The sequence below is a fragment of the Delphinapterus leucas genome, chromosome X (assembly GCF_059928025.1).
Source record: "Delphinapterus leucas isolate spDelLeu-1000000601 "Yukka" chromosome X, BTC_Dleu_Yukka2, whole genome shotgun sequence".
NCBI classification, from domain to species: domain Eukaryota; kingdom Metazoa; phylum Chordata; class Mammalia; order Artiodactyla; family Monodontidae; genus Delphinapterus; species Delphinapterus leucas.
The window spans coordinates 91824571-91847875 of record NC_143150.1 but is presented as its reverse complement, the minus strand read 5'-3'; the positions used below and the strand labels follow the sequence as shown (position 1 = coordinate 91847875).

Below are 23305 nucleotides of genomic sequence, written 5' to 3'. Positions count from 1 at the left end.
CTTGCTGCTTTTAATATGTTTTCTTTGTATTTAATTTTTGACAGTTTCATTAGTATGTGTCTTGGCGTATTTCTCCTTGGATTTATCCTGTGTGGGACTCTCTGTGCTTTCTGGACTTGATTAACTGTTTCCTTTCCCATATTAGGGAAGTTTTCAACTATATCTCTTCAAATATTTTCTCAGTCCCTTTCTTTTTCTCTTCTTCTGGAACCCCCATAATTCGAATGTTGGTGCGTTTAATGTTGTCCCAGAGGTCTCTGAGACTGTCCTCAGTTCTTTTCATTCTTTTTCTTTATTCTGCTCTGCAGTAGTTATTTCCACTATTTTATCTTCCAGGTCACTTATCCGTTCTTCTGCCTCAGTTATTCTGCTATTGATCCCATCTAGAGTCGTTTTCATGTCATTTCTTGTGTTGTTCATCACTGTTTGTTTCTTCTTTAGTTCTTCTAGGTATTTGTTAAATGTTTCTTGCATTTTGTCCATTCTATTTCCAAGATTTTGGATCATCTTTACTATCATTATTCTGAATTATTCTTCAGGTAGACTGCCTATTTCCTCTTCATTTGTTATGTCATGTGGGTTTTTATCTTGCTCCTTCATGTGCTGTGTGTTTTTCTGTCTTCTCATTTTGCTTATCTTACTGTGTTTGGGGTCTCCTTTTTGCAGGCTGCAGGTTCGTAGTTCCCGTTGTTTTTGGTGTCTGTCCCCAGTGGCTAAGGTTGGTTCAGTGGGCTGTGTAGGCTTCCTGGTGGAGGGGACTAGTGCCTGTGTTCTGGTGGATGAAGCTGGATCTTGTCTTTCTGGTGGGCAGGTCCACGTCTGGTGGTGTGTTTTGGGGTGTCTGTGGACTTATTATTTTAGGCAGCCTCTCTGCTAATGGGTGGGGTTGTGTTCCTGTCTTGCTAGTTGTTTGGCATAGGATGTCCAGCACTGTAACTTGCTGGTCGTTGAGTGAAGCTGGGTGCTGGTGTTGAGTTGGAGATCTCTGGGAGATTTTCGCTGTTTGATATTATGTGGAGCTGGGAGGTCTCTTGTGGACCAGTGTCCTGAAGTTGGCTCTCCCAGCTCAGAGGCACAGCACTGACTCCTGACTGCAGCACCAAGAGCCTTTCATCCATACGGCTCAGAATAAAAGGGAGTAAAAGTAGAAAGAAAGAATTAGTAGAAGAAGAAAGAAAGAAAGAAAGGAGGGAGGGAGGGAGGAAGGAAGGGAGGAAGGAGGGAAGGAAGGAAAAAAAAGAAAGAAGATAAAGTAAAATAAAGTAAAGCAAGATAAAATATAATAAAGTTATTAAAATAAAAAAATAATTGTTAAGAAAAGAAAATGGACGGATAGATCCCTAGGACAAATGGTGGAAGCAGAGCTATACAGACATAATCTCACACAGAAGCATACACATACACATTCACAAAAAGAGGAAAAGGGGAAAAAATCATAAATCTTGCTCTCAAAGTCCACCTCCTCAATTTGGGATGATTCGTTGTGTATTCATGTATTCCACAGATGCACGGTATATCAAGTTGATTGTGGAGCTTTAATCCGCTGCTTCTGAGGCTGCTGGGAGAGATTTCCCTTTCTCTTCTTTGTTCTCACAGCTCCCAGGGGCTCAGCTTTGGATTTGGCCCCGCCTCTGCATGTAGGTCGCTGGAGGGTATCTGTTCTTCGCTCAGACAGGATGGGGTTAAAGGAGCCGCTGATTTGGGGGCTCTGGCTCACTCAGGCCGGGGGGGAGGGAGGGGCACGGAGTGCGGGGCGAGCCTGCGGCGGCAGAGGCCGGCGTGACGTTGCACCAGCTTGAGGCGAGCTGTGCGTTCTCCCGGGGGAGTTGTCCCTGGATCCCGGGACCCTGGCAGTGGCGGGCTGCACAGGCTCCCCGGAAAGGGGGTGTGGATAGTAACCTGTGCTCGCACACAGGCTTCGTGGTGGCAGCAGCAGCAGCCTTAGCATCTCATGCCTGTCTCTGGGGTCCGCGCTTTTAGCCGCGGCTCGCTCGCGTCTCTGGAGTTCCTTTAAGCAGTGCTTTTAATCCCCTCTCCTCGCGCACCAGGAAACAAAGAGGGAAGAAAAAGTCTCTTGCCTCTTCGGCAGGTCCAGACTTTTCCCTGGACTCCCTCCCGGCTAGCCGTGGTGCACTAACCCCCTGCAGGCTGTGTTCACGCCACCAACCCCTGTCCTCTCCCTGCGCTCCGACCGAAGCCCGAGCCTCAACTCCCAGCCCCGCCTGCCCCGGCGGGTGAGCAGACAAGCCTCTCGGGCTGGTGAGTGCCGGTGGGCCCTGATCCTCTGTGCGGAAATCTCTCCACTTTGCCCTCCGCACCCCTGTGGCTGCGCTCTCCACCGTGGCTCCGAAGCTTCCCCCTCCGCCACCCACAGTCTCCGCCCCCGAAGGGGCTTCCTAGTGTGTGGAAACCCTTCCTCCTTCACAGCTCCCTCCCACTGGTCCAGGTCCCGTCCCTATCCTTTTTTCTCTGTTTATTCTTTTTTCTTTTGCCCTACCCAGGTACGTGGGGGGTTACTTGACTTTTGGGAGGTCTGAGGTCTTCTGCCAGCGTTCAGTAGGTGTTCTGTAGGAGATATTCCACGTGTAGATGTATTTCTGGTGTATCTGTGGGGAGGAAGGTGATCTCCACGTCTTACTCTTCCGCCATCTTCCCAGAAGCCCCAGTCCCTTTTGGAACTGCACTTCATCTTTTCCTCTTTTCCTTCTCAGAGAAGATTGTTTACATACATAGACTTACCTTTCTTCCAGTTCACTTTTTTCTTTTTAATTAGGGAAAATAATGAAAGTAAATCGATGCTTAATGTTTTAAAATGCATATAAAAATAGTAGCCCGATCATCTGTATTTCTTCTCCCCCCAGTACCTCAATTTTCCTCAGAGATGCCCACTTTTAACATTTTGGTGATAAGGCACTGTAGATGCATTTACATCAGTGTAATTAAGTGAAAATAGACGTATGTGTAACATGTTTTTGCACAAATGCTATCACATTCCCATACCCATCTTGCTTTCCCCACATGATTATATCCTGGGTGTTGTTTCTCATCAATACATAAAGATTATTTCAGTTCCTATTTCGTGGTATGGATGTATCATTTAACTATTTCTCTATTCGTAGATATTGGGGTTTTTATTCATTTTTTTTACTATTATAAACAGTGCCTCATGAACAGCTTTCTATATATCTATAAGCTCAGTAGTATAAGTGTTGTGGAGGGTTCACATGGAAATCAGATTGCTGAATAAAAGCCTGGAAAATTGGATCACAGAAATTATCTGGTCTTTGAAAACTAATGAAAGTAGTAATTATGAAGGAGTTGGGAGTACAAATTTAAATGTAAGATGAAAAGGCACCCAATTCATTTTATGAAGCCACTTAAATTTGATGAAGAGGGCTTCCTTGGTGGCGCAGTGGTTGAGAGTCCGCCTGCCAATGCAGGGGACACGGGTTCATGCCCCGGTCCGGGAAGATCCCACATGCTGCGGAGCAGCTGGGCCCGTGAGCCATGGCCACTGAGCCTGCGCGTCCGGAGCCTGTGCTCCGCAACAGGAGAGGCCACAACAGTGAGAGGCCCGTGTACCGCCAAAAAAATAATTTGATGAAGATACTACAAAAAAGAAAATTATAGACCAGCTTTGCTTAAGAATATGAATGCCCAAAATTTAAAAATATTCTGCATAGAATAGTAATAATTTGAATTACACATTTTTTAAAGTAATGCATGCACAGGGTAAAAATTTCAAGCAAAAGCTTTGTTCAAGAAAAGGTAAAAAATAATTCGCCCTCTCACTCTGTCCCCATGTCTCCTTCAGTGTTTCATACATTCTTCCAGAGATAATGTATGCATCTCTATCTAGATATATGAATCTCTTAAAAAATTTTTTTGCAAATTAAAGCACATTGTTGTCCTTGTCTTAATGATCATTCCATTGCAGTTGTATATAGCTTATCCCAGGGATTCTGAACTGTGGCACTCTCGCCATTTTGGGCCAGATTATTCTTTGTTGTTTGGGATGGTCCTGTGCATTTTACCATGTATAGCAGCATCCCTGTCCTCTATCCGCTAGATGCCAGTAGCACTCCCTCCCCCAGTTTTGACAACCAGAATGTCTCCCGACATTGCCAAGTGTCTCCTGGGGGACAAAATTACACAAGGTTTCAAACCAGTGGTCTACCTTATTTACAAAAATAGCCACTTGATATTCTAGTGGATGGAAATGCCATTTATTATTTACCTTTCTCCTAGTGATGTATATTTAGGATATTTCTAGGCTTTTGCTACCATAAACAACATAGCAGTGAATATCCATGTACATTCCAGTTGTATGCATATGAGTATATCTTTCTAGAAGTGACATTTCTAGGTCAGTGGTTACAGACATTTTGAATTTTGATTTAAGATTGTCAAATTGCCCTCCAAATAGCACGTAGCAGTTTGTACTCCTAGCAGCAGTATGATGCCTTTTCCCATAAACAGGCAATCACAGTGATTTTTGCCATTGTGAGGGGAAAAAAGAGTGGTGCATTTTAATTTGCATTTCTTGAATTGAGTGTCTGTTCATATTTTTAAATGTAATTTGCACTTTTTCCTTTCAGATGATTATTCTAAGTTGTTTGCACATTTTTCTCTTGGGTGTGGAATTACTTTGATTGCTGATTGCTAGCTCTTTATGTTAACTTAATAAGTAAATTAGACCTCTATCATGTATGTTGTAAATATTTTTTCATGGTTTCTCATTTGACTGGGTTTACATATCTTGGAGAGTAGACACTTAAATTTTTAAAATGTGATCTAATTTCACAATCTTTAGTGGCTTCCAGATTTCATGTATTGCTTCAAAAGGCTTTTGTGAGTCAAGATTATAAAAATGTCATTTCAGTTATGGGAAAAGGAGTGGTTAATGAATGATGGTGGCACAACTGAGTTTCCATCTGGATGGAAACAAAGCTAGACTCTTCTACATCATATGAAAGTAAAATGCCAGATTGATTAAAGAACTACATATATATTTGAGAAATTAGATGAAAATTTAAGAGGATATTTCTGTAACCTTGCTCAATGCAAGAAATATTTTTAATGAAATACAAAACCCAGAAACCATACAGAGAAAGACTGTCAGATTAGACTGCATTAAAATGTTAAAATCTGTACAGTCAAAAGACATTTGAGGCTGAAAGGCGGTGCATATGATACACAGAGGATTTATATACAGAAAATGCAAACTGATGATACAAAAAAGACCAAAAATGTGATAGAAAAATAGAAAGATAGTACAGACAGTCCAAAAAAAAAAAGTGGGTGATGCCGTAAGGGAAGATGTTTACCTTTTCCTTATGGCTCATTTTTATTCCTCCTTTTCTGTTGCATTCCAACAAATGAAACCAGTCTTGGCCCTTCTACTAACTGTTTGCCTTCCAGGTGGAAGTGTGTGTGTGTGTGTGTGTGTGTACAAAAAAACCCAAAATTTTTGCACGGGTTATTTTTAATGAAAATATGCTCCTACTATGCATACTCTGCTTTTTTTCATTTAACAAAAATATATCAGACATCCTTTCATGTCAGCCAATTTTTATAATGGCCGTTTTAGAGTATAGCCATAACAATTTATTTAACCACTCTGTCATCCACCAGTCCAGATGCAGCTTGTTGACTATCAGGGTTCATTCTTATCAGAATCAATGTTGCCTGGTGATATAGCTGTCATGCCACCATTATTAGATTCCCAGGAACACAGGACATTGAGGGCCGTCTCCCCTTATTTTTTGCTAATACAAATAATGCTGCCTTGACCATCCTTATGCCCATATAAATATTTCAGTAGGATAGAGTCCTGGTTAAAATATGAGAAAAAATGTAATAGGTACTGCCAAACTACCTGTCAACCAGCCTTCTATGAGAGTATTCATGTTCCTATATGAGGAACAGTGGCTCATGAACAGTGAGCCGCTCGTGAACAGTGGCTCTTCTCTATCATTTGAATGTTTACCAACCTTATAGGTAAAAGACAGTATCTTACTGTTTAATTAGCATGTATTTGAACTTTAATGAGGTTTATAATCTATTTGTATGTTTATGCTTATATTTTTGTTGCTATGAATCTTTTGTCTATTTTATTGAGTTGTGTTTTCTTAACTGACATCAAAAAGTCTAGGGTAACAATCCTAGAAAGGGCACTGCTGCATTAAAGAGTATTTGCAACATACATTTTGATGTATATTAACCTGTTGCTCCACCCCCTTCCCCCGAAGGCAATAAATAGTTTATAACTTCTTTGGTGTTTTTCTACACACTTGACTGCAGTAGGTATTATCAACCTGTTGAAGGTTTAAGAAGCTGAAGGGTATAAATAAATCCTGGAGATCTAATGCCCAGCATAGTGATTATAGTCAACAGTACTGTATTATAAACTTCAAAGTTGCCGAGAGACTAGATCTTAATTGTTCTCACTACAAAAAAGAAATGATAATTGTGTGACGTGATAGAGGTGTTAGCTAATGCTACTGGACTGTTGGTAATCATATTGCAAAATATAAATGTATCAAATCAACACATTGTACATCTTAAACTTACACAATGTTATATGTTAATTATATCTCAAGAAGAAAAAGAATCTGAAGGGTGATAAATGGTATACTATTATAAATTTATTTCACATTCCTCCAGTTATACTGTATTAGGTTGTGGTCTCTTTCTTAAAGATTTGTTAGAATTTTAGTGTATGAAGGAAATTAGATCATTGTTATGTAGCTTACAAATATTTTTACCACTTTGATACTGATGTTTGAGAATTTAAAAAATTATTTTCTTTCTGCTATTTAGAAATTTCTAACGTCTAGGTAATCAAGTTTGCCAGTCTTTAGCTATATGTCTTCTGAATTTGGGGATGGCTTAGAAAGACTTTTGCCACTCTAGAATTATAAAAACTTTCAACTAGTAATTTTATGATCATCCTGCACACATTTAAATCTCTGACATATCTGTAATTTATTTTGGAGTTCGGAGTGAGATAGCTAATGCAGCTTTATGGTATGCTTTTTCCCTGCATAAATACCTAGCCAGATTTTGCTAATGACTTCTTTTCTACAGCGATTTGAGATACTTTCATTCTGGACTAAATTCTGACCCTGTGTGTGTAGGATCTGTTAGGGGTTTTTAACTTTCTTCATTGTCATTACTGAAGCATAACACTAAGTATAGCATGAATAAAATTCTTCCTCCTCATTAGGGAAATCTGACCTCGAGTTAACCTGGTTTTAGCTTTGTGTCCCTGGAAACCCAATAATGGTGGAATGACAGCTGTATTACCAGGCGTTGTTACTTAGGATCAAAATGACTCTTTTTAATCTGTACAAATCAAGCATTTTATTTATATAGCAAGGAAGCACTCATTTATTCTCCATTTAAATACCACACTTGAGATTTAAGATCACGTTTGGCAGTGTACTGCAGGATGCTAAATAAGACTTCACTCATATGGCTTTGGATTTCTTGATACCTTGTTACATTTTCCATCATCCACTGGAACAATTAGTTCAGCTTCCTTAACCTAAACTCGAAGCTTCCTGGATGTAAAAGCCACAATGACTCTTGATTGGTAAACAAACTGCACCTGGACTGGGAGGACTGTGAATAACTGAAAATAGCTGATAGGAAGCCACCGATTTGGGTTTTCCTGAGTCCAGTGTAACTCTCATAACTGGGCATGTCCTTTGCCAGGACCTTGGAAGATGTGCTCAGGGGCCTGTTACAAGAGATACTGGTACATGGAGCAGCTTCTGGCTTCCAAGCCAGATACTGCCTGCACTTGCCAGTGTGGCCCTGTTCCCGGGCACCTCAGGTGGGACGGGGCAGGTTGAGCTACTGGATTGTACTGAGAACTCCTCTTGCTGGCGTCACTGCCCTTTGGCCCACTGTTTCCTGTCTCCCTCTGCAAAGCTGAGTAAACTGGTGCCACATATGGCCCATGGGGGCCTTGTGGGTGCAAAATGTCTCCTTGAATTTAAGGCCACCAAGTGTGGGTGGGACAGGATGGAATCCAGAATGTAAATAGGTGGATTATTGCTCTCTGATAGGAATCCAGGCACTTAGAGAAGTAAATTCTTATTTGGTGGTGATAAGATCAAGTACAGACCTTTCCTTTTTTACCTCAATCTGCTGACCAGGCCAGATATAGTCCTGTTCTTTGACTCATGATTGATTGGATAATCAGCACTGTTGGTCGTGATTGAGTAGCTGTGTTTCGAACTGTTTCTTCTAGATCTACATCCCCTTCAAAGCCTTCTCTGTCAGCCCTAAGCAGAACTGACTTCTCCCTATTCTGGGTTCCCTGCCCTACCTCTGCCATTGCCTCCTTCCTTTCCTCCCACCCTTTCATGTATGAGTTTGTAAGTGTTGTTTTTCTCCCTCTACTAGACTGTATGTAGCTCCTTCAATTCAGGAGGTGTTTGTTTTTATTAACCTTTACATCCTTAGAATTTATCAGCTTGCTCTCCAGTCAATAAATATGTGTTGGAAGAATGAATTTCCAGGGTAAAATATTTCTAACACTCGATCTCTTTCCCCATAGAGTTTAAAATAATTTTAGTTACATAAGCACCCTATATACTATACTATGTCAAATTGTGGATGGTGAATAGCATAAGAACAATTACGTAGAGAAAGGCAATTCAGTGTCTAAAAAGTGCGTGCGGAAACCAGACTGAATGGACTTTAATCCTTAATTCCTACCTGTGTGATCCTGAGCAGGTGACCTCACACTCTGTGAGCCTTCCTGTCCTCATCTGTCAGGGTTCTCCTGGGTGGTGGGGAGGACTGAAATCTTTCTACGTGTGAAGGACATAGGATGGGCACAGAGTGGGCACTTGATGTAACATACTGTCTCCATCTGCAAGCCAATCACTGGGCTAAAGAAGAGTGTGCTGTTGCAGGAAATGTTGACCATCAGGGATGTGTTTGTGGACTTCACCCTGGAGGAGTGGCAGCAGCTGGACGCCACTCAGAAGAACCTCTGCAGGGATGTCATGCTGGAGAACTACAGCCACCTTGTCTCCGTGGGTGAGGGACCCTTCACAGGGTGACTGGAACGCACCCCCCGGGGCTCCCTCTCTGTCGACTGCTGCAGCTCAGGGGCGTCTGGGCCCTGAATGAATCGGGCCTTAGGCTCACGGTCAAGAATTCATAATGGCATTTGCACCCTGCACGGGATGTCTGTGCTGTTACCTTCTCTGTGGATGGTCTGCACTGAGGGCCCACTAGCTGGGCTCACGGGGCAGTCACCGAGGCCAGACCATCTCTGCCCTGCAAGGATGGGCCTCGGTTCCGGAATGCCTCATGTGTCAATTAGAAAGTCCTCTGTCATTTCCCCTTAACAGGATTCCTCGTGGCCCAACCAGGTAGGATCTCCAGGTTGGGACAAGGAGAAGAGGAGGCCAGGATGGCAGCTGGAGAAAGCGCAACACGGAGGTGTCCAGGTGAGCCCGTGCCGGGCCAGTTGGGCCAGGGCAAGGGGACCTGGTGGGTCAGGGAGAGCTTGGCCTCGGGGGCGCACCCAGGAGTTCTTCTCAGAAACCCCAGACTTGGGGACACAATTCGGGTCTGATGGAACGAGCTGCTGTGATAGCCACACGATGCCCCACCTGCTGCCCCTCTGCAGCCCCTTGTTCTTGGGGTTCAGACAGAGGCAGCCACTGCTGTTCTGTAGATCCCGTCTCCACCTTCCAGCATCTGGGTGGCTAGGGAGACGTGCCCAGCCTTGTCTCCTTCCTCCTCCCTCTCCTTTCTGGAAGCTGTTGGGACTTTCCCCATCTCTTGGGCATTTGTGTGTTCATCAGAAGACAAGCAGATGGAGGGGTGATGTTTCCTCTTTACTTGGCATACTGTGGGCCCTCGAAGTCTGAAACGCAGAGTCCTTAACCTCAGGGAAATTATCCTACCTGGTTTACTGGAGTTGGGATGGACAAAAAAAAAAAGCTTTGCTAGTGGCCTTCAGCTCTACCAGGCCAAGTACCACCATGTCCTTGTCGGCCCTCACTTTGTGTTTAAACAGTGTCAACTTCACACAGGTTTCTGTTTTCTTATTTCTCTGAGGCTCTTCCAAATCTGACTTTTTCCACCTGTTGTTAGATTCCTCCTCTTGTCAATACTTCCCTCCCACTCAATTATTTTGTCTTTTGTGTTATCTCTATGTATTAAAAAAATAAACTTCAGGGCATATTACTTGCACGATGGCATGTTCTGGATAGAGCTGCTTCTTTCCTTTTCTGTTGAATCTCCTCTACCCGGACTAGATGACCAAAGAGGTGTCTTTGGTTTCTGTGTGTCTGTGACCTTTCAGCGTGGTCTCTAGGTAGGCCATCACCTAGCTCTGCTGCCTCTCATTTTGATGCTAGTAACTGGGTCTGGGAAGTGACTCATCAAGCATCATCTTGCTGGGCCCTGTTGTCCTGATCCTAAGGCAGGGATTGCTACAGTAGCAATGGTTAACAAAAGCTCCTTGCTGAACTGTGTTTTGAACACTGCCAAATAAGGAAGAGCTTGGCGATCAAATGGACATAATGGGAAATAAGGAAGTATTGGGGCGGGAACAGGGTGGCAGTGGCCCACTGTAGGTCTGAAGGAGCCTGGCGCAAGGTCAGTGGTTTCCAGCTCCATGTGGAAGTGACCAATGCCTGGCCCTTAACCTCCCTCTACCCCCCGCCTCTTCTCCCTCCTCGCCCCTCCCTTCTGTCCTACGCTCAGCTCTGGTTTGTCTCCTTCCTCCAAACCACAGCAAGCTGTCCCTGTCCTCCAGACTTTGCTCAGGGTCTATCACCTCCAGGGCTCAGTGTGATAATAGGTGATTTGTAATAATTTCTCCTTTCTATTTTACTAGTAAATGATATTGTGAAAAATGAAAAAATGCAAGTAAATAAAAGAGGAAAGGTGGAATTACCACTGGAATGTAAGCAGTGTCAACGTTTTCATAAATGCTCTTCTGGACTGCTCTTCCTCAATAAATATATATTGCTTAACAAAGGAGATCGCACTACACTTGCTTTTTGGTAACCTACTTTTAAATACGTTAAGAAATGAGAACAGGATTGCATTGCATTTTTAAAGCCCATGTGGTATTTCCCATGTTGCGTGTCTAATTTTTGATCTGAGTCCCCTTTGCTGGAGGTTTAGTTGCTTCCAAATTGTTGAATGGTGGAAACACCTACAGTTAACATCCTTGTAGCCTGTGCTTATTTATGATTGCCTTTTTACGATAAATTTCCAGGCATAGAATTCCTGAGAGAAAGGAGATGTCAGGTTGTTAATGGCTTCCGAGGAGATGTCTTTAAACACAAGTCATAAATCTGTCCAGGAAGAGAAAATAAATTGACGTGGAAAACACACAGGATCTTAGCCGTGTCCCAGGGGAACAGGCTGGAGCTACCAGCCACGTGTCCAGATCATCCCCGCTGTGGGGCAAGAGCGATTGTTATTAAGCTGGTGATGGTGGTCTCATGGCTGTATGCACTGATCTCGACCCTCCTAATTCTGCCTTCCTAGATCTCCATCCTTTGTCAGGGCAGAGCCAGATGGCCGTGTCCCAGGTGAGTTCCTAATTTACCCCCTACTTTGTTTCCAGTGAATTTGAGGCAGCAATTAGGAAATTATATTGCAGCCTTGAAAAATCTATTAGTCCACTTAGCTCTGGCTGTTTTCTGTTCAACCTGTCATCCACCTCAGATTCTCCAGTCCTTCCCCTCCTCACCAAAAAAAAAGAGAAAAGAAAAAGGAACAAGATAGAAAGGAAAAGACTTTTAAAATCTACTTCTTACTCTTGGGACTGCTCTTCTTCTTTTTTTTCTTTTCCTTCTCAGAGAAGATTGTTTAAATACATAGACTCATCTTGCTTTTTCTATTTCTTCACTTTCAGTTCACTTTTTGCTTTTTCATTATGTTTGAAATAATGAAAGTAAATCCATGTCTCATGTTCCAATATGCATAAAAACAGTATCCAAAAGATCCCTACTTCTTCTCTCCCCAGTACCACATCTTCCTCGCAGATGCCCACTGTTAACAATTTGGTGATAAGGTGCTGTAGATGCATTTACATCAATTTAACTAAAAATAGACATATATGTAACATGTGTTTTTGCACAAGTGCCATCACACTCCCATACCCATCTTGCTTTTCCCACCTGATTGTATTCTGGGTTTTGTTCCTCATCAGTACATAAAGATTATTTCAGTTCCTATTTCATGGTATAGAAGTATCATTTAACTATTTCTCTACGAATGGACACTTAGATTTTTAATTTTCTTTTTCTATTATATACAGTGCCTCATGAAGAACTTTCTATGTATCTCTTGGCCCATTAGTACAGGTATTTATGGAGAATACACCTGGAAGTAGGATTTTTGAATCAAAGGTGTTCACACTTTACATTTGCTCTTCCAAATCCTGGACTAATTGCTGCTTTCACAAAATTTTAAAGAGCAGATAATTTCTGTGTTCAACTTTTCCAGGCTGTTAAAAGGTGAAAAGGAATCCAGTACATGTTATGATGCCAGTTAACTTAAATTCAAGGAAGATACTACAAGAAAGCAAAAAGTGAAAGACCACTTTCACTTAAGAATATGGATGCCAAAATTCTAAAAACATGTTCTGAATAGAGCATTAATAAATTGAATTGAGTATTTTAAAAAGTACTCTGTGCATATGGCAAAAAATTCAAACAAAACTTTGTTCATCAAAAGGTGAAAAATAATTTTCCCTCTCACCCTGTCTTTGTGTCTCCTTCATTTTTTCATGCATTCTTCCGAAAATCATGTGTGCCTATTTATCTATCTTAAGAATCCCTTTTTCTTTTTATTTTCTTCTTTTCGCATATTACAGCACATTCTAGTCCTTTTCATGATCATTCCATTTCACTGCTCAACCCCAGGTTTTCTCACCTGTGCCCTCTTGACGTTTGGGCAAGATAATGCTGTGTTGTGGAGGGCTGCCATGTGCATTGGAGGATATTTAGCAACATCGATGGCCTCTACCCTCTAGATGCCAGTGCCCCCCCCCCCCCCACTGCCCACCTTGTTTTGACAGTGGGCTAAGGAGGAGTGTGCTGTTGCAGGAAATGTTGACCTTCAGGGATGTGTTTGTGGACTTCACCCTGGAGGAGTGGCAGCAGCTGGACGCCACTCAGAAGAACCTCTGCAGGGATGTCATGCTGGAGAACTACAGCCACCTTGTCTCCGTGGGTGAGGGACCCTTCACAGGGTGACTGGAACGCACCCCCCGGGCCTCCCTCTCTGTCGGCTGCTGCAGCTCAGGGGCGTCTGGGCCCTGAATGAATCGGGCCTTAGGCTCACGGTCAAGAATTCATAATGGCGTTTGCACCCTGTCTGTGCTGTCACCTTCTCTGTGGATGGTCTGCACTGAGGGCCCACTAGCTGGGCTCACGGGGCAGTCACCGAGGCCAGACCATCTCTGCCCTGCAAGGATGGGCCTCGGTTCCGGAATGCCTCATGTGTCAATTAGAAAGTCCTCTGTCATTTCCCCTTAACAGGATTCCTCGTGGCCCAACCAGGTAGGATCTCCAGGTTGGGACAAGGAGAAGAGGAGGCCAGGATGGCAGCTGGAGAAAGCGCAACACGGAGGTGTCCAGGTGAGCCCGTGCCGGGCCAGTTGGGCCAGGGCAAGGGGACCTGGTGGGTCAGGGAGAGCTTGGCCTCGGGGGCGCACCCAGGAGTTCTTCTCAGAAACCCCAGACTTGGGGACACAATTCGGGTCTGATGGAACGAGCTGCTGTGATAGCCACACGATGCCCCACCTGCTGCCCCTCTGCAGCCCCTTGTTCTTGGGGTTCAGACAGAGGCAGCCACTGCTGTTCTGTAGATCCCGTCTCCACCTTCCAGCATCTGGGTGGCTAGGGAGACGTGCCCAGCCTTGTCTCCTTCCTCCTCCCTCTCCTTTCTGGAAGCTGTTGGGACTTTCCCCATCTCTTGGGCATTTGTGTGTTCATCAGAAGACAAGCAGATGGAGGGGTGATGTTTCCTCTTTACTTGGCATACTGTGGGCCCTCGAAGTCTGAAACGCAGAGTCTTTAACCTCAGGGAAATTATCCTACCTGGTTTACTGGAGTTGGGATGGACAAAAAAAAAAGCTTTGCTAGTGGCCTTCAGCTCTACCAGGCAAGTGAGAATGGTCTCATGGAGATTGTCCTCCAATATTTATAATGATATAATATCAATCCTATACAAACCCTTTAGGAAAATAAGGAGGAAATAATTCCCAGCAAGTTTTTTAGACCAGCATTACCCTGACACCTGACCAAGAAATTAAAGGGAAAGAAAAGTACAGACCAATAAATCTCATGAATATTGATGTACAAACCCTTAACAAAATATTTAGCAAATGGAATCCAATAACATTTGAAAATGAATGCAAGGTTAACATTCAGAATTCAATTTAATTAAATATATTAACAGAATAAAGGCAAAAGCATATGATCATCTCAATGGTTACAGGAAAATAATGTGGCAAAATTAATATATGTTCGTGATTTTAAAAAATCCCTTAATAAACTAGGAATAGAAAGGAACTTCCTCAGTCTGTTAAAGGGCATTTATAAAACGCCAACACCATATTGAATGGTACAAGCCTAAACACTTTCTCTCAAGCTCATTAATTCTTTCCTTGGTTGTAATGAGTCTATGATGAGCCTGGCATCCCTAGGAGTAAGACTGATGGGCACCAACAGAATTGCAGTTTAATATTACAATCAGAAAAAGGCAAGATTTGGGAATTCCCTGGCCTAACCAGGGACTAACCACTGGACTCCGCATTTCCATTGCAGGGGGCTCGAGTTCGATCCCTGGTCAGAGAACTAAGATCCTGCAAGCCAGCTGGTACGGCGAAAAATAAAAAAAAAAGGCAAGATTCAAAGAGAGAAGTCTGAGGGCAAGTGCTTCATTAAAAAGTGAGGGTCCCTTGCTGAGTTCCCAGACCTGAGCCAAATTTTAGATCTGGAACCAATTGTCTAGAGAGGTGCCCATGTCCCTTATAGGAAGAACCCTACAACATTGTAGCAAACATAAAATACTTATCTTAGTCCCTTTCTGAGGGAACCTATGGCCATTTATCTGGGTGACTATGGTCATTGGGGAAAAGGGAATATTTTTAGGACTATTGGACACAGCTTTCTGAGTTGACATTAATACCCAGATATGCAAAGCATCACCATGGCCCTCCTGTTAAGAGTGGGGGCTTACTGGGTAGAGGTGTTACACTGAGTCCTCACTTAAACCTGATTCACAGTGGCCCACTGCACACGCAGACCCATCCAGTGGTGATTTCCTCAGTCTCCTAGTGTACAATTGGAATTCATATACTTATCAGTTGGACCATTTACTACCTCTCTCCTCACCTGTAAAGTTTGTTAGCTGATAATTTATGTAACAGTATTCAGTGGTTACAGAATAAAGAACTATGGAGATAACTTATTTTTATCCAAAAAAATCACATACAGATATTACAATCACAGGATACCCATTTTTAAGATGCAAAACATATACTCAAAACCATACACTCAAACAACCACATGGAAAAGGAATAGGGAATATATAGACATATGTGAAAATGGGGTCCTTTTAAGAGGAGAATTGTGTCACATATTAAAGACAAAGCTGAATGGGAAAATGGATTGGAAGACAGAATCAACTATGCACAAGATCATTTTATTGGTAGTTTCTGCAGACGACATTTAAAAAATTAAAAACTCAATAATCCTACCACCCAAGTGATAATCTGGATAATCTGCTTAATAATTTGTTGTATTTCCTTCCGAGCTTTTTGTTCTGTGTCTACCTATACACACACACCTACAACAGATACAAATATAAAACAAATATATTTGTATACATATGTATGTGCAAATAATTTTACTCAGCATAAAACTGCTACTTTTCTGCCATCCAGAGTCACTGATATAATGGTGCATTATCCATCCTTGATGTATTTTTTTATAATGTAAGTTATGTGGTACATTGTTTTATGTTTTTTCACTTAGCCAATTACCATGAACATTTCCCCAAATCCTCAAACATGAAAAAATTTTTAATTAGTGCATACTATTCTATCTTATTGATATGTCAGTTTTTAATCAATTGACTATTGGATATTCAATTTATTTTTTTTCTATTTTAAATAGTATTATGTTAAGGGAGATAAGCTGAAAATTAAAGACCTTTTACTGACTAATAAAATGAGGCATAAATGTAACCATAAAATGATTACCCTTAAATATTAAGTTATAAGCACTGTTCCTAAGTGAGGTGTGTCAAAGCTTAATATATGACTTTTCTGTAAGGGGTTTGCATTTCTGCACTGAAAGTGTTGATGAATATGTGTAAGATCTCCTGTTTGAGCTCCTTTGTTTCAGGGATCATGATGAGTCATCCTCCGTCACACCACTTAAGGAAGCAATTTTTCTATTTTGTTTAAGAAGTAAACTGGGAGTTTGCCCTAGCTAGGATTAACAATTTTTGCTTTATATTTTTCTTTCAAAAATGTCATCCTCTACTCCACAGTGAACATATCTTAATTATTGAGTGCTTGTTTGCAACCTCTGCACCTTTCACACAAAATGTGTGGTATAGACTATGGAACATATTTCTCTCATAATTTCTAACACAGTTTTCTAAACTCATTAAATTCTTTGTTTTTCCTCAGCATAAATACTCTGATAGGTCAGCAAAAATACTCTGATAGGCAAGGATATTTAAATTCTTTCTAAAGTCTTTTCCACATCAATATATTCACAGTTTTGCCACTTTTGAATTCTCTGGTATACAGTTCTCCACTTGTGTAAGAATTCTGCGTGAAAAATTGATCACATTTATTATATCCTTCTGGAATTATACTTTTGTGCCTTTTATTAAGTTAAATGAACATTAATATATGAAGAGTTTTTGACACTTTTTGATATTTATAAGGTTACTCCCCAGGATGAATTGATATATAATATAATGAGGTGTAACTAGTGAAATTATCTCACAGTAAAGTATCTTAATAGGTTTTCTCTCCTGTATGACTTTTCTGATGTTTAATGAGAGTTGACTTCCCACTGAAGGCTTTGCCACATTCTCTGCATTCATAAGGTTTCTCTCCTGTATGAGTTCTGTGATGTATGAGAGTTGATTTCGCACTGAAGGCTTTGCCACATTCACTACATTCATAGGGTTTTTCTCTTGTATGAATTCTCTGATGTTTAATGAGAGCTGACTTCCTACTGAATGCTTTCCTACAGTCACTGCATTCATAGGGTCTCTCTCTGTATGAATTCTCTGATGTTTAGTCAGTGGTGACTTTTCATTGAAGGCTTTCCCACATTCGTTGCATTTATAGGGTTTTTCTCCTGTATGAGTTCTCTGATGTACAATAAGGGTTGACTTCTCACCAAATGCTTTCCCACATCTTCTGCATTCATAAGGTTTCTCTCCTGTATGAGTTCTATGATGGACAGAGAGGTGTGATTTTCCACTGAAAGTCTTCCCACATATGCTGCATTCATAGGGTTTCTCTCCTGTATGAACTCTCTGATGAATAGAAAGGTGTGACTTTCCCCTGAAGCCTTTTCCGCATTTACTGCACTCATAAGGTTTCTCTTTTGTATGAGTTCCTTGATGTTTAATGGGGGTGGGCGTCTCATCAAAGGCTTTCCCATGTTTATTGCACTCAGGTTTCTCATCTGTATGAGTCCTTTGATGTGTAAGGCTGGACTTACCACGTTTGATAGCTTCATAAAATGCTTGTCTAATGTGTGTTTTTTCATGTCTAATAAGGTGACATGAACTCTTAAAAGCTTTTGCACATTCACCACATACAAATGGTTTCTCTCCTGTATGAGTTCGCTGATGTTTAATCAGAGTTGACTTCTGGATAAATGTTTTCCCACATTCACTGCATTCATACGGCTTCTCCCCTGTATGAGTTCTCTGGTGTGCAATGAGGGTTGACTTTTGGCTGAAGGTTTTTGCACATTCACAGCATTCATAAGGTTTCTCTCCGGTGTGAGTTCTCTGATGTACAACAAGGTTTGCTTTCTGGATAAATACTTTTCCACATTCAGAACATTTATAGAATTTCTCCCCAGTTTGAATTCTTGGACTTTTATTAAGGAATTGCTTATGGTGGAGGGCTTTTCCATGTTCATTAGGCTCAAAGAATTTCTCTCCAGGTTGAGCTTTATCAAGATTAGAATGGAAGCATAATTTCCAATATGCCTTACATTCATCATCTTTCTTTCTTACATAGCTTCTACTTTGACTAAGAAAATTTAAATTATGTTTTGAACACTTTCCCCATGAATCATATTTAGGGAGTCTTTGTCTTATAGAAACAAAGTTTGTGCTTGGATAAATGATTTTTCCGTATGTTCTGAATTTTGGGCCACTTCCATCCTTCAGTGTTTCCTTATCAACGGATGCAGCTTGCCACAGAGGTTTGTCTTGGCTTTCCTTATGATTATCTATTGGGTCACCAACTTGCCAGAATTCTAGGGAAAAAATGCAATGAATCATCAAACTTGTAAATATTTCTACTATAATGTTATGGCATAAAATTCATTCATAAATGCCCTGCTGTGAACTCCTATTAATGGACCTGAGCTGATGTGGATGAACCCTCCCTATGCTCCACCACCACCACCTCCCTCAACTGTAAATACAAACAAATGCTGGCCCACATTTAACAGAAAATAATTTAATACCCAGTCAAGCTCAAAACCAAGAAAAGAAAGTTTTTAGGTGTCAAAACTGAAGTGAGAGTTTAAAGTGATGGGGTGAACAGAAACTGAAGGTTGAAGATTTGCAGGGGAATCCAGACCACAGGGCACAAATGTTCAGGAAACTAGAATATAATCTGCACTTAAAGTAGGAGCCACAAAGGGCATCCATGTGTGTTAAACAGGAACTAGAAAGACTCCCCACTGGTCAAGGAAACTGGAAAGAAGGATATTATATATAAGAAATCAAAAGCCTGATATGATACTATATATAGAAATCCCTAAAGACTTCACACAAAAACTACTAGAACTGATAAATTCAGTATGGTAGCAGGATACAAGATTAACATCCAGAAATCAGTTACATTTCTTTACACTAACAGTGAAATATCAGAAAGGGAAAGTAAATAAACAACCCCTTTTAAAATCACATCAAAAAGATGAAATACTTAGGAATAAACTTGACCAAAGAGGTGAAAGACTTATATGCTGAGAACTATAAAACATTGATAAAGGAAACTGAAGAGGGTTTGAAGAAAAAATATCCCATTGTCTTGGATTCAAAGAATTGTTAAAATGGCCATACTACCCAGAGCAACCTATAGATTTAATGCGATCCCTATCAAATTACCCATGACATTTTTCACAGAACTAGAATAATCCTAAAATTTATATGGAACCATAAAAGACCCAGAATTGCCAAAGCAATCCCGAGGAAAAAGAACAAAGCAGGAGGCAAAACCCTCCCAGACTTCAGACAATACTACAAAGCCACAGTAATCAAAACAGCATGGGATCCAGGGGGAAGATGGCAGAAGAGTAAGACGCGGAGATCACCTTCCTCCCCACAGATACACCAGAAATACCTCTACACGTGGAGCAACTCCTACAGCACACCTACTGAATGCTGGCAGAAGACCTCAGACCTCCCAAAAGGCAAGAAACTCCCCACGTACCTGGGTAGGGCAAAAGAAAAAAAGAAAAAACAGAGACAAAAGAATAGGGACGGGACCTGCACCAGTGGGAGGGAGCTGTGAAGGAGGAAAGGTTTCCACACACTAGGAAGCCCCTTCACGGGCGGAGACTGCGGAGGTGGAGGGGGCAGCTTCAGGGCCGTGGAGGAGAGCACAGCAACAGGGGTGCAGAGGGCAAAGCGGGGAGATTCCCACACAGAGGATTGGTGCCGACCGGCACTCACCAGCCCGAGAGGCTTCTCTGCTCACCCGCCAGGGCAGGCGGGGCTGGGAGTTGAGGCTCGGGCTTTGGTCAGAGCACAGGGAGAGGACTGGGGTTGGCTGCGTGAACACAGCCTGAAGGGGTTAGTGCACCATGGCTAGCCGGGAGGGAGTCCGGGGAAAGGTCTGGAGCTGCCTAAGAGGCAAGAGACTTTTTCTTCCCTCTTTGTTTCTTGGTGCGCAAGGAGAGGGGTTTAAGAGCGCTGCTTAAAAGAACTCCAGAGATGGGTGCGAGCTGCGGCTAAAAATGCAGACCCCAGAGACGGGCACAAGCCACGGTTAAAAGCACGGACCCCAGAGACGGGCGCAAGCCGCGGCTAAAAGCACGGACCCCAGAGACGGGCGGGAGATGCTAAGGCTGCTGCTGCCACCACCAAGGGGCCTGTGTGCGAGCACAGGTTACTATCCACACCCCTCTTCCAGGGAGCCTGTGCAGCCCGCCATTGCCAGGTTCCCGGGATCCAGGGACAACTTCCCTGGGAGAATGCATGGCGGGCCTCAGGCTGGTGCAACGTCACGCTGGCCTCTGCCGCCGCAGGCCCGCCCCGCACTCTGTGCCCCTCCCTCCCCCTGGCCTGAGTGCATCAGAACCCCCGAATCAGTGGCTCCTTTAACCCCGTCCTGTCTGAGCAAAAACCAGACGCCCTCCAGCGACCTACACGCAGAGGCGGGACCAAAGCCAAAGCTGAGTCCCTGTGAGCTGTGAGATCAAAGAGAAAGGGAAATCTCTCCCAGCAGCCTCAGAAGCAGCGGATTAAAGCTCCACAAACAACTTGATGTACCGTGCATCTGTGGAATACATGAAGAGACAACGAATCATCCCAAATTGAGGAGGTGGACTTTGAGAGCAAGATTTATGAACCAGACCTAACAAATGAAGAGGAAATAGGCAGTCTACCTGAAAAAGAATTCAGAATAATGATAGTAAAGATGATCCAAAATCTTGGAAATAGAATGGACAAAATGCAAGAAACATTTAACAAGGACCTAGAAGAACTAAAGATGAAACAAACAATGATGAACAACACAAGAAATGAAAAAGACTCTAGATGGGATCAATAGCAGAATAACTGAGGCAGAAGAACGGATAAGTGACCTGGAAGATAAAATAGTGGAAATAACTACTGCAGAGCAGAATAAAGAAAAAAGAATGAAAAGAACAGGGGACAGTCTCAGAGACCTCTGGAACAACATTAAACACACCAACATTCGAATTATAGGGGTTCCAGAAGAAGAAGAGAAAAAGAAAGGGACTGAGAAAATATTTGAAGAGATTATAGTTGAAAACTTCCCTAACATTGGAAAGGAAACAGTTAATCAAGTCCAGGAAGCACAGAGAGTCCCATACAGCATAAATCCAAGGAGAAATACGCCAAGACACATATTAATCAAACTGTCAAAAATTAAATACAAAGAAAGCATATTAAAAGCACCAAGGGAAAAACAACAAATAACACACAAGGGAATCCCCATAAGGTTAACAGCTGATCTTTCAGCAGAAACTCTGCAAGCCAGAAGGGAGTGGCAAGACATACTGAAAGTGATGAAGGAGAAAAACCTGCAAACAAGATTACTCTACCCAGCAAGGATCTCATTCAGATGTGATGGAGAAATTAAAACCTTTACAGACAAGCAAAAGCTGAGAGAGTTCAGCACCACCAAACCAGCTTCACAACAAATGCTAAAGGAACTTCTCTAGACAAGAAACACAAGAGAAGGAAAAGACCTATAATAACGAACCCAAAACAATTTAGAAAACGGGAATAGGAACATACATATCGATAATTACCTTAAATGTAAATGGACTAAATGCTCCTACCAAAAGACACAGATTGGCTGAATGGATACAAAAACAAGACCCATATATATGCTGTCTACAAGACACCCACTTCAGACCTAGAGACACATACAGACTGAAAGTGAGGGGATGGAAAAAGATATTCCATGCAAATGGAAACCAAAAGAAAGCTGGAGTAGCAATTCTCATATCAGACAAAATAGACTTTAAAATAAAGACTATTAGAAGAGACAAAGAAGGACACTACATAATGATCAAGGGATCGATCCAAGAAGAAGATATAACAATTGTAAATATTTATGCACCCAACATAGGAGCAGCTCAATACATAAGGCAAATACTAACAGCCATAAAAGGGGAAATCAACAGTAACACATTCATACTAGGGGACTTTAACACCCCACTTTCACCAATGGACAGATCATCCAAAATCAAAATAAATAAGGAAACACAAGCTTTAAATGATACATTAAACAAGATGGACTTAATTGATATTCATAGGCTACTCCATCCAAAAACAACAGAATACACATTTTTCTCAAGTGCTCATGGAACATTCTCCAGGATAGATCATATCTTGGGTCACAAATCAAGCCTTGGTAAATTTAAGAAAATTGAAATTGTATCAAGTATCTTTTCCGACCACAACGCCATGAGACTATATCAATTACAGGAAAAGATCTGTAAAAAGTACAAAGACATGGAGGCTAAACAATACACTACTTAATAACGAAGTGATCACTGAAGAAATCAAAGAGGAAATAAAAAAATACCTAGAAACAAATGACAATGGAGACACGACAACCCAAAATCTACAGGATGCAGCAAAAGCAGTTCTAAGAGGGAAGTTTATAGCAATACAAGCCCATCATAACAAGCAGGAAACATCTCGAATAAACAACCTAACCTTGCACCTAAAGCAATTAGAGAAAGAAGAACAAAAAAACCCCCAAGTTAGCAGAAGGAAAGAAATCATAAAAATCATATCAGAAATAAATGAAAAAGAAATGAAGGAAACAATAGCAAAGATCAATAAAACTAAAAGCTGGTTCTTTGAGAAGATAAACAAAATTGAGAAACCATTAGCCAGACTCATCAAGAAAAAAAGGGAGAAGACTCAAATCAATAGAATTAGAAATGAAAAAGGAGAAGTAACAACTGACACTGCAGAAATACAAAAGATCACGAGAGATTACTACAAGCAACTCTATGCCAATAAAATGGACAACCTAGAAGAAATGGACAAATTCTTAGAAATGCACAACCTGCCGAGACTGAACCAGGAAGAAATAGAAAATATGAACAGACCAATCACAAGCACTGAAATTGAAACTGTGATTAAAAATCTTCCAACAAACAAAAGCCCAGGACCAGATGGCTTCACAGGAGAATTCTATCAAACATTTAGAGAAGAGCTAACACCTATCTTTCTCAAACTCTTCCAAAATATAGTAGAGGGAGGAACACTCCCAAATTCCTTCTACGAGGCCACCATCACCTTGATACCAAAACCAGACAAG

General features: G+C 41.7%; 2 protein-coding genes across 4 annotated transcripts in view; one reads left to right on the top strand and one right to left on the bottom strand.

Annotated features, from left to right (window-relative positions):
* The window catches only part of KRABD4 (KRAB domain containing 4), a 29265-nt gene extending 7726 nt beyond the window's left edge, over nucleotides 1-21539 (top strand). For all 3 annotated transcript variants that reach the window (XM_089904989.1, XM_089904990.1, XM_089904988.1), the window contains 6 exons: nucleotides 8931-9057; nucleotides 9375-9473; nucleotides 11536-11579; nucleotides 13101-13227; nucleotides 13536-13634; nucleotides 14826-21539. In XM_089904989.1, coding sequence (XP_089761115.1) covers nucleotides 8931-9057; nucleotides 9375-9473; nucleotides 11536-11579; nucleotides 13101-13227; nucleotides 13536-13634; nucleotides 14826-14893 — 564 coding nt within the window. In that variant the 3' untranslated portion in view covers nucleotides 14894-21539. The remainder of the gene's footprint in view (nucleotides 1-8930; nucleotides 9058-9374; nucleotides 9474-11535; nucleotides 11580-13100; nucleotides 13228-13535; nucleotides 13635-14825) is intronic.
* The window catches only part of ZNF674 (zinc finger protein 674), a 35799-nt gene continuing 29425 nt past the window's right edge, over nucleotides 16932-23305 (bottom strand). The window contains 2 exon segments of the mRNA XM_089904983.1: nucleotides 16932-17301; nucleotides 17304-18524. Of these exon segments, the coding sequence (XP_089761109.1) occupies nucleotides 17036-17301; nucleotides 17304-18524 (1487 nt within the window). The 3' untranslated portion in view covers nucleotides 16932-17035.